The sequence below is a fragment of the Perca fluviatilis genome, chromosome 8 (genome assembly GCF_010015445.1).
Source record: "Perca fluviatilis chromosome 8, GENO_Pfluv_1.0, whole genome shotgun sequence".
NCBI classification, from domain to species: domain Eukaryota; kingdom Metazoa; phylum Chordata; class Actinopteri; order Perciformes; family Percidae; genus Perca; species Perca fluviatilis.
This window is the reverse complement of record NC_053119.1, coordinates 30,015,763-30,026,614: the sequence shown is the minus strand read 5'-3', so window position 1 is coordinate 30,026,614 and position 10,852 is coordinate 30,015,763. Positions and strand designations below refer to the sequence as shown.

At 40.9% G+C, this 10,852-nt stretch overlaps 1 protein-coding gene across 3 annotated transcripts in view; it reads right to left on the bottom strand.

The window, feature by feature from the left end:
• Positions 1–1,656: 1,656 nt before the first annotated feature.
• arntl1a (aryl hydrocarbon receptor nuclear translocator-like 1a) overlaps positions 1,657–10,852 on the bottom strand; it is a 46,509-nt gene continuing 37,313 nt past the window's right edge. For all 3 annotated transcript variants that reach the window (XM_039809438.1, XM_039809439.1, XM_039809440.1), the window contains 7 exons: positions 10,651–10,757; positions 9,048–9,198; positions 8,873–8,952; positions 8,400–8,508; positions 7,423–7,516; positions 5,741–5,834; positions 1,657–5,632 (listed from right to left, as the gene is read on the bottom strand). In XM_039809438.1, the coding sequence (XP_039665372.1) occupies positions 5,475–5,632; positions 5,741–5,834; positions 7,423–7,516; positions 8,400–8,508; positions 8,873–8,952; positions 9,048–9,198; positions 10,651–10,757 (793 nt within the window). In that variant the 3' untranslated portion in view covers positions 1,657–5,474. The remainder of the gene's footprint in view (positions 5,633–5,740; positions 5,835–7,422; positions 7,517–8,399; positions 8,509–8,872; positions 8,953–9,047; positions 9,199–10,650; positions 10,758–10,852) is intronic.

The window sequence follows — 10,852 nt, the reverse complement described above, 5'->3', positions numbered from 1 at the left end:
TTCACCAGTGCCGTCTCTGTGCTATGATTCTTCTGAGTGTTTTGGGAGCTCCTTTGTGGAACAATACTGTAACCAGATGTAGGAATATACTGTACACACAAGCAACAGGGAGTCCTGCCCTTCTACCACATTTTCATTGTCTGCCAATCCAATTCAACCAGAATGTTTGTGCAGTAGCATTTAAAAATACATAAAACTCAGTAGTTGTTCTCAAGTAGGTCTTGCTAAGATGCAGAACCAAAGTAAGCAACCTTTTGAGTTTAAACTTTTAAACTAGCATGGGATATTTACTGATCAACAAACAAGAAACATCTGTAGCTGAGGATGACCTGACTCAGGTAGGGCTGCACGATTATGGCCAAAATGATAATCACGATTATTTTTGATCAATATTGAGATCACAATTAATAATCACGATTATTTGTTGATTTTAACTACAAACAAAAGTATTGTCACATATAGGCTAATTATAACTGCTTTCACATCCATATTGTGCTACATTCCTCCTCTGTTGAAGGATACTATGCAGGAGTCATTCCAGCTGTTGTGCGACTGCTTTCTACACATGCGCATTTGCCATGAAAAGATACAGGCAACGCAATTTTCTATTCACGTTAACGGCGCCTGTTAAAATCTGATGAGCCCGGCGTCTACCGGATGAAATAGCAACGCGGATTACGGTGCCACTTAAATGTCTGCGTTGCGCTCTGATGTTCCAAAACAGAAGTTAGAGGCAACAGAAACATGGCTGCATGTCACGCTAGTAAACATTAATAACACGTTACACAGCAGGTAACGTTAGCCTACCGTTAGCTACAGTAGGAACTGGATTAAACACGCCTAAATTGCTGACAGCTAAACGGTAAACCTTGTGACCGACTTATGACCGACTGCTCTCTGTCCTCCTGTCTACATCTAAACTGAGCTGTGCGGTGCAGGAAACAACTCTGATTGGCTCATGGAGGCATGTGATCAGACAGTGGTTTATGGAGCTTTGGGGGCAAAAAACTTTAATACGGTGCTCCGTATTAAAGTCTATGAAATCAATTACATATCTTAAATATCGCTCGATCATGTAAATTTGATCGTGGGAAGCCAAAATCGTGATCGTGATTAAAATTTGATAAATTGTGCAGCCCTAGACTCAGGAATAAAGATTGTAGATGAAATATGCATACACTGCTTCCGTAGTTACTATGATTATTTAATGCACAAGTTCAAAGTGTAAGCTCATGCTTTCAATATCTTTTTGGGTCACAAAAATCAAACCACAAATAAGCTTACAGGGTTTCTGGCATTCTGAACCAAGTAGCTCTGTGGTTTTTTTTCTATAGCATGGGGGGTGTTCACTGACCTATTCACAGCTGCCTGTTTAATAAAGAGGCTTGTGAAAGCAGTGCCAACATTTCCTTCAGCCTTTCTCTGTGTGTGCAGAGCTTTCACACTGGATGGCAACATCATTTATAAATACCAATGGGCTGCACTGATTGGGAGAGAACATATCACGTGTAAACCATGAATGAACACACAGAGAATACTTTTACCCACTGAAAAAATATTATGTGGAGCAGATTTGTATATGACTGACAAACAAGAAACAAAATGGAGAGGAAAAAATGAAGTAGCACATTGTACTGACAGAGACCAAGGCCATAATGACAGAAACAAATAATTTTATTTTAAAAATATTTCACTGCTGATACATACAATACACTCATCATACTCATATATTTGCATAAAGTATACTCTTAACATGATAATATTTAAAGATTTGATACATTATTATCAGGTGGGGAGGGCTATATCAACAAGGGGAACACTTTATTGTAGTGTGTAGCGTAAAAACATTGAAACAGAAAACCACTAGAACAGATACAGAGGGGACCTCGCCAGCTACTGCCTGATTGGAAGAAAACATGGGGGGGGGGGGCTGGGGGCGGAACCTGAGCTCACCAGGTATTTCAATGTCAACAGTAGTTTTTCAACCAAACTGTGTACACTGACTGAAGGATTTACACAGATGGGCAACACAGGAACTGCTGCAGCTCTTTGACTTGCACCAATTTGCATTCCCAAATGGAGAGAATGTCATTTTGAAGGAGTGCCAAATGTTCAGCCACAAATTGATACTGACTGATATTAAGCCAGATATTTAAATCTAATACAGAAAGAAGATGTTTGCATTGCAATGTATGCAATGCATGCATGTATGTATTTATATCTGTATATCTATAGGATATCTAGATAGATATCTGTACATCTATATGTCTGGGAGCAGCAGAAAGCTGGCGAGGTGTAAATGTTGTGTTGAGGATACTCATTATCATAGAGGAAAGACAGACACTGAAATTAAGAATTCCACCCTGGCTGTCCCTTCTGACCTTGTTAACTGTCAGAGGACATGATTAGCTCTATCCCCGTTACAAAGACCTACTCTGCAGGATTACTGTCGCCTCCATCTCTAGGACATGTATCGGTTTTTATACTCGCCTCGTCTACGTTATAGACCTCTCCTAACAAGGTTGACAGTTAAATGTAGCCACAGTACATCTGCGTATTAAGTGCTAAAGAGATTTCTTCTTTTTTTTAATCAAAATACTGTAAATCTGTCAGCAGAATTTAACTCGGGGGTGTTTATTTTTTAACTTCTCCCAACACCGGCAAAACAAGTTTGAAAGTGGCTATACGGGTTTTCATTTTTTGAGGGATAAACTTCAGCCCAGGTACTGATGGCGGACATTTAAGATTCATTTTTAAATTATTCAGATTAAGTCAAAAAAAAAAAAAAAAACTTTCTTGGGCCTGTGCTGTATCAGAGTTAGCCCTCCTGATGAAGGAATAGAGTTTAGTAACTGAAAAGTCTGACTGCATTATTAAGTGCTTCATATGGGTATTGGTGTAGATGGGTAGCCTGTCACCCAGAGCACAGGTTTCTCGGTTAGCTGGGTGATGCTAATTAGCCTGCCAACATGTGTTTACCTGTAGAAAGCTGTCTGTGAGGAGTAGACCTTAGTAAAATGGCAGTGAAGAACATTTTTGCATTTAAATTGTCTTGGTTTGCAGTTGAATAGCTCTTCTGAGAGAGACATCAAGTGTGCCGTTACAGCCATGAACACACACCTGCACACTAAGCCGCTGCTCCCACCAGATTCAATTAACCTCCGCTTTTTCTCCATTAAAGTCTGATTCTTTGTTGAAACAGTAGTCAGAGCTTCACTACAGTTCTTCTGCTGACTGCCCGCTATCAACACTCGTTAAGGACCTTCAGAGATTTTGCAGCTAAAATGTGCAGGAGAACACTAGAGAACAAAGCAGTAGAGGTCTTCACAGTTCCAGACAGTTTCTAATAACTGAACTGGGTCCAAATTATACTGTGTTGTGTAGGCACCCGTTGTATTGCCTAAGTGGATCCTAGTCGACTTGGTTTTAGATTTGATCACATGCACACATATGCATGTGACACATTAATATATTGCTGACAATCATCATTAAAATGTTGTTTTTGAGGCAACCAGATTATAAACTGTACAGTTCATCCATTATCCTTTGGAGGGTGCCTATCCCAGAATGCACTAGGTGTGAGATGGGGTACACCCTGGACAGGCCTGATGCCAAAGCTGTGTCCCAATTCCATATACCATGTACAGTACACTCTGTACTATTTTTTTATAGTTATTTTATACTGCTTTTATTTTTTAGTATACAAGAAATTATTAGGACTTTTAATGTCAATATGAATGCAACTTCAGAATCTATTTTTGTTTTCTGTCTTCCTGTCTTTAAGTCTTTCTGAAGCTGTTTGATCATCAAGAATTACTTTGGATTTTTTTTTAGCTCTGAACAGCTCCTCCATTTCCTTTGAGCATTGACTTCTTGGAGAAAAGTGCACATCAAAAGCACACTCAAAAATTCCAGGGCTTTTAATATGCATGCTGACTGTTTTAAATATACTTTATTTGATAGCTTTTCCAGTGTGAACACACTACATAGTGAAAACCTGCTTACAATTAGTATGTAGTACGGGATTGGGACGCAGCTCAACCGTCCAGGATTAGTGCTGTGAGGTGATTTTGGTGTAGTGGCAGGTCGGAATCGCAGGTCAGGCAATGCACAATGGCCCAAAGAAACTTCATCACACACACAACCATTATAAAAGCAATGGTTGTTAAACAATGAATACATTCATCTGAGTAAAGGGAAAATGGTCCGATATGATTATTTTCCTGCCACTTATGTGGCCAGGACAGTCAGTCAGATAGGGACTCTGATTCACAGGCTGTATGGGTCCAGAAACATGGAAGTTCAAGTTCTTAGTTACTTCATCTTTTAACTATATTAACTGGTGGCGCATCATGCTGCCAGTGTCTCTATTTTGGTATGTTTGGATCGAATAAAATTTTGGATCAGGTCCGAGTGTCCTTGCGTTGCATACAAATCTATTTATGCACATCATGTTAGGTGTTGCACTGGTTCAATTCCAATGGAGTCCATCATTTTTTACTTGTGAAGACCTCTACTAAGCAAGTCATATGACAGCAAGAGCTTTAGGAGTATTATTTTTGATAGCTTTCAAATTTAACTTACAGGAAAAATACAGAAAATATAATTTAGTGAGGATGAGTAGCTTATAGAAAAACAAGATAAAGTTTACGTTAGTTAAGGAAACAGCAGCTAGGTGGCTTTTTCCAAAAGGATTTTGTCATTATTTAAATGAACTGAAATACTATCGGCTTGTGGAATTCTGCGGCTTGGGAATAAAGGACCTCTACGAATCTTCCGAGCAAATGACCAGAGGATAACGGTTGTGTGTTCATTTCCCATGCTGGAGATCAGCCGTCTAAAAATAAAGCAATTTTTGGAGGGGAGTGCAACCACAGCCGTGTTTGTACGGCACCAACATCCTTCGAGGAGACTCGGACATACAGTTAGAGATGTTGAGAGGGCTGCGGGAGGAGTCAGAAATCAAGCGCTCCCCACCCAACACCACTCCGCCCCACATCAAACTTCAACCACCATCTATGAATGTCTCAGGAGTTCTGTGTTGGTTTGGCGTTGGCTGTTGAGCTGGCAATGACAGAGCCCAGAGCCACTGTTAGACAGAGTTCAGTCCATCAGTAGACATGTTAGCACCGCAATCCCATAACTTGAGATGCCATTTTCTGGACTGTTGTTAGAGTAATGGTCTCTAACCGTGACGAGACAACTAACACTGCAAAGTGGATCATCTTAACACATCATTTGGGGAGGAAATCCATGGAATCCAAGGTCTACCTACAGTCTTGTGTGTAATACAAATCTTCATTATCTACAGCCTTTTCTATTAAAATGTGCTAAGGTTCTTTGCAGTGTAGTTGTGTACAGAGGGCAGGAAACATGACAGACAGAATTCAACCTGACTAAACTCTTTCATCAGTGGCTCTGGTGCTAAAGAGGGAGTATCCCTCTCCCCCTTTCCTTCTTTCCTTTTAACTTCCTCACAAAGGCCAGGGCAGGTCGCTGAAGTCGACGGGGCCGCCCAGGCCAGCGTCCGCCTCCAGCAGGGACATGATGACCGCCATGGCTGCCTCGTCGTTGCTGGGGCTGCTGGAACCAGGCTCGTCCATGATGTCTATACTTAGGTGGGAGTTGTCACCTGAACAGAAGTAGAGTCATTGCAAAAAATTATGTTTGGAAAGGAGATAAAAAAAATTAAAATAAAAAAAAAATAAAAAATTTCGAAAATGTTTAGTGTCCAACTCACTCATGATGGACTGGTTGGAGTAGGGGTAGCCTACAGAATCAGGGCCAGGAATGATCCCTGTGCTCGGCTGCTCGGGTGTCCCTCCGTTCTGAATCTATAGACACATACAGGCACATATCAGTTTACTGTGAATACAGATCACTTTCAACCCAAGCTGAAAAGGTTTCCATTCGGTCGTCAAATATCTTTGTGTTTGTCCAGAGAACAGACACTAAGGCACATGGAAAAGACAGGTCAGTGTGAATGTACTTTAGATGCATCACTGTTTCCTTAACAACACTCAACACAGTAATTTTTGTTGTTTTGTTTAATAATTATCAGGTAGCATATACTTTTAATGATATAAGACTTTACTGATCCCCATGGTCATATCCCCATGTCAAAGCAGCAGAAGAAACTATTATTTTTTTATGAATTTGCAAAAACCTGTTTTTGTTTTGTCATTATGGGCTATTGAGTGTAGACTGATGAGGGACATGATTTTAGCATAAGGCTGGAACAAAATGTGCAAAAGTGAAGGTCTCAATACTTTCTGAATATACTGTATAAAATATACAAACAAACTGTACCAGCCAAAGTTTTTACACGCTTTCTCATTCACTTGAATGGGAAAGTGTGTCCAAACTTTTGACTGGTACTGTACATATACATGTACCAAAGACTGTATAAAATACGTAGTCTCTGTGACGTCACCCACTGATTTCTGAAGAGCCAAAATGGAGTTTGTGTTTCCTAGGATGGCGAAGGCATGACCTGCCCCAATTCTGCCTCTGATTGGCTATTACTCGTTGCCTTCGTTGGTTGGATTGGTTAGATTTAGGCATGAGGAGTGAGATTTGTTAGGGTAAGAATACCAGGGTAAGCCAATAAGGCTGGACATGCCTTCGCTATCCTAGCAAAGGCAAATTCACCTTCTGGTATCTCCACCCGTCGCCATCTTGGCAGTGCCTGAGGTCAGCTAATCAAAAAATGGGTGAATATGTGGAGCATGGATGGAGCTGATCTGGGCTAAATGAAGCCTTCATTCTACGCTCGCCTCTTGTGACAGCAGCCAAATTTTTTTTTTTTTTTTGCTGTAAAGTTGGGCATTTTAACATGGCGATCGACACCCTTTTGAAGCCAGCCTCAAGTGGCCACTCAATGAACGGCAGTTTTTGGCACTTGCGCATTGGCTTCATTTTTCACCACCGAAGGTTGCCATTTGACATGTACAATACATGTACGTACACCACGTACGCCACAAAAGGGGTTTTAAAAGTCACCGATTTCTAAAGGGTAAGTCGGTAAAATGGCAACATTGCATAGAGTCCTGCATTAGTTTTTTAAATGTCAAATATCTTATTTTTAACTTTTGGGAAAATTATTATCTTTTTCACTTTTTCAGTGACTTCCTGGAGTTTCCGCTGGTTGTCTGGCAACAAACAAGTTATGAAATGTTAATTAGTGATCTTTTAGATATGCCGGTAGATGGATTTTGTTTGCCTTTTGACAGAGCCAGGGTAGCTGTTTCCACTCTGTTTCCATTCTTTATGCTAAGCTTAGCTAACCAGCTGCTGGCTGTAGTGTCATATTTATTGTACAAACACTAGATTGGTATCAATTGTCTCATGTAACTCTTGGCAAGAAAGCAAATAAGCAAATTTGCAAAAGATTTCTGTGTGTCTATCTCTGCTGTGTGTTACCTTCTTGCCCCCTGGGGAGCATGTGTCAGGTGGAGGGGTGCTGGTGATGTTCAGAGGGCTGGAGCCACAGCTGGAGGGGGAGGAGCCTCGAATCCTGATAGAGACAAAGATGGTTGCAATGACTCTGAAATACTTTACATTTCATAGATTTTATTTCCTTACCATCAACCTCAATTGCAAAAAAATGGCAATGAGTCATGGTATGTCACTTGGATAACAGGTGCAAATGTGACCTACATGCAGCAATTTTCAACACTTTAATTGGAATGTGTCAGTGTTGCTATGGCAATAAGTAGATAATACATCTATCAATGGAGACAATTGGTATAATTTTAGCACCACAGCAGCCATCTGAGTCTGCGTTAGTCTGGAGGACTCAGAACTAAGCGGGGAGCCAGCAGTGTACACACACTGTCCTATTTTACACAGTGAAGAACTTCTGGTACTTCTTCATTTTATCGTCAAATGTTTGTTTTTTTTATAATTTTTGGGGGGTTTTCCACCTTTAATTTGACAGGACAGCTAGGTGAGAAAGGGAGAGAGAGAGAGAGAGAGAGAGAGAGAGAGAGAGAGGGGGAAGACATGCAGGAAATTGTCACAGGTCGGATTCGAACCCTGGACCTCTGCGTCGAGGCATAAACCTCTCAGTATATGTGCGCCTGCTCTACCCACTGAGCCAACCTGGCCACATCAAATGTTTTTTAAATGATCCAATATTATTCAATACATTAAATGTGAAATGTTCTATAAAAAGCTTGAATCCTGCACTTTTTATGTCATACGAGTTTCCCATTTGCCAAGCATGTACAGCAGCTTCTGATGTGTGATAAATCGTGCCATATCACACATCTGTGTGTCGCCTCTATCACCTTCATCTACATTAAAACCTAGACCACAGGGATTTTCCAGTCAAGGACCAACAGACTTTGTGAGCTTTACTGGTTTTGAGACTGAAATACACTGATTTCATCTCCCACCTCTGGATCTCCATCACTTCCTCTGCAATCATGCGTCCAATTTTGCCGGCTCCTGCTCTTGTGCCACCGGGGATGCCAGGGACCGTCTGCAGTGCCCGCCTTCCTCCACCTACCAATCAACAGCAATCAGGAAAAAGAGATTTTATTCATTGTGAAGGATAAATAATTCCCAGTGGGGGATTATTGACAGTGGCTGTGTTCAATTCAATTCAATTCAATTTTATTTATAGTATCAAATCATAACAAAAGTTATCTCGAGACACTTTCCAAAACCCCAACAATTACAGTAATTCCATCAAGAGCAAGCATTAGCAGTGGCTATCGCGACAGTGGCAAGGAAAAACTCCCTTTTAGGAAGAAACCTCGGCAGAGGTTTTATTATTTATTATTATATTGTTTATTATTATTTATTTTTTTTATAGATCAGCCAGGTGTAAAGGAGCACTGTGCATTTGTTTAAATTAGTATTTTACCCTCTGAGGTGAGAACACTGTCCATACTCTGTGGTGAAGCAGCAGATTGAGGATAATCCGATCCTTCCATCATAGGACACCTGGAGAGATCAACACACATGAAATGTTCTGATATTTCACAGCCAATTATGTACTTCATCAGTTGTATGAGGTGTGAGTGTTGTGGTCTACTTACGACACAACAGTGTTGGTGGAGACAATGTACTCCACCTCCTTGGTCCAGGGGTTCATGAAGCTAAACCATCGGCTCCTCAGCGTGATGAAAGAGCCGTCTTTTATCTTGAATTTGTAACAGTTGGTGTTGATCTTCTCTCTCATCTGCAGCACTGTTGACAGCATCATAAGGGTGTGGTAAGTAAAAACACACACACATTGAATACGATAAGACAATATTCCAAATTTGATACAGGTCATGTAAACAGCATATTCCGGTTGGATATTCCGAATAAGGCCTTTGTCCGAATATAAGACGTGGGATATTCCAGTATTATCCGGGTTTTAGAGGCATTCTTTGGACACGTATACAGCACATTCGGAATATGCGTCTCAATCTAAGGTTTTTAACCGCAGTTTACCGCCTCTTGCCCGTTTACCGCTTATGGTCAGCTCTATGGTTGCTGTACACAAACCAACCAGCCAACAGTTTGCAAGGCTGCAGACCCGGTAAGAAGGAGAAACACAGCTACTTTTAAACATCATCAAAGACTTGGATATCAACAGGTTTTTGGATATGCGCACACATCGCTATGCCGACCTTTTCAAGAAGCTGGTTGAAGGAATGAAAGCGGTACGCTGTGTTTGCAAGGTACAAGTCCGCCTCTGCTGGTAAACTTGGAAAAAAAAAATCATATTTTGCAGGGCTACATGTAAACGGGAACATTAGTGGAATATTCACTTTCATTAGCCATGTAAACAGCTTTGTCGGAATATGGTCTTTTTCGGAATAAGGGCAAAAAACAGAATATTTAATGCATGTAAACATAGTCACTAGTCAGGTTTCCATCTAATTGTCAAGCGAATTTTAAGCTAACTTTTAAAATGTCGCAATAAAGAAGAAGAAAAAAGAAAATCTGAATTAGAAGCGTTTCCATCAACTGGTTTAGAACAAATAAACTTGACTACGCAAAGTGTAGTTTTGTCACAAGTTGACGTTACGCATAGTTGTAGATTGCAAACTGGCTTGCTAAATCAAAGAGTTAAGAAGCTAAGAGAGGTAGCATGGTACAAGTTGGCCACCCGTGCAGAATACAGGGTTGTGGCAGAGACATTTGGTGTCAGCAAGACAACCGTTCACAGCTGTGTCTAAGCGGTGTGCAGAGCCATATGATTCAAGCAGTTGAACCAATTCGTCAATAGACCCAATGTGGCTGAGGCACAACCTATAGCGCACCGCAACTCCACTACGCACCTTGTGCCACAAATGTACACCGCACTGGATGGGACCCATTTCTCGATCCTTCCCCCATCCAATGGATACCTGGACTATAGTCATGTGAGTTACATGTTCGCTACGTCACAACTTATTCGGCAAAGCTGTTTACTCTTCCATTTTGTGCATTAACTCTTTTTCGAAAAAGGCAAAAACCACCTCAAGCGAGCGTAAAAAGGTTTTCCCGAATTTTGCTGTTTCCATCAACATTTTATAATGCAATACTTCAAAATGCACATAAAAATACGTTGATGGAAACATGAATACTGAAGACTTGACTCATTTCCTTAATTCAGTGACTTTACCATTGAAATCCATGAAGATATTTTGTCTATCCCACAGCAGGTACCTTGTCTGTGGCACTCTGCCAGGTGGCCAATGTCATCCTGGTGGAAATACTCATAGAAGGAGGTTCCCAGCAGCTCCTGGGGCAGGTAGGCTAGGATGGCTGTGGCTCTGAAGGGACAGACAGACAGAGAAAGGTTGTGTTTATTTACAGTTGCTGATGTGTGGCTCCTCAGAACGAGGAGGAAAGCAAAGAAGTTCTCAAC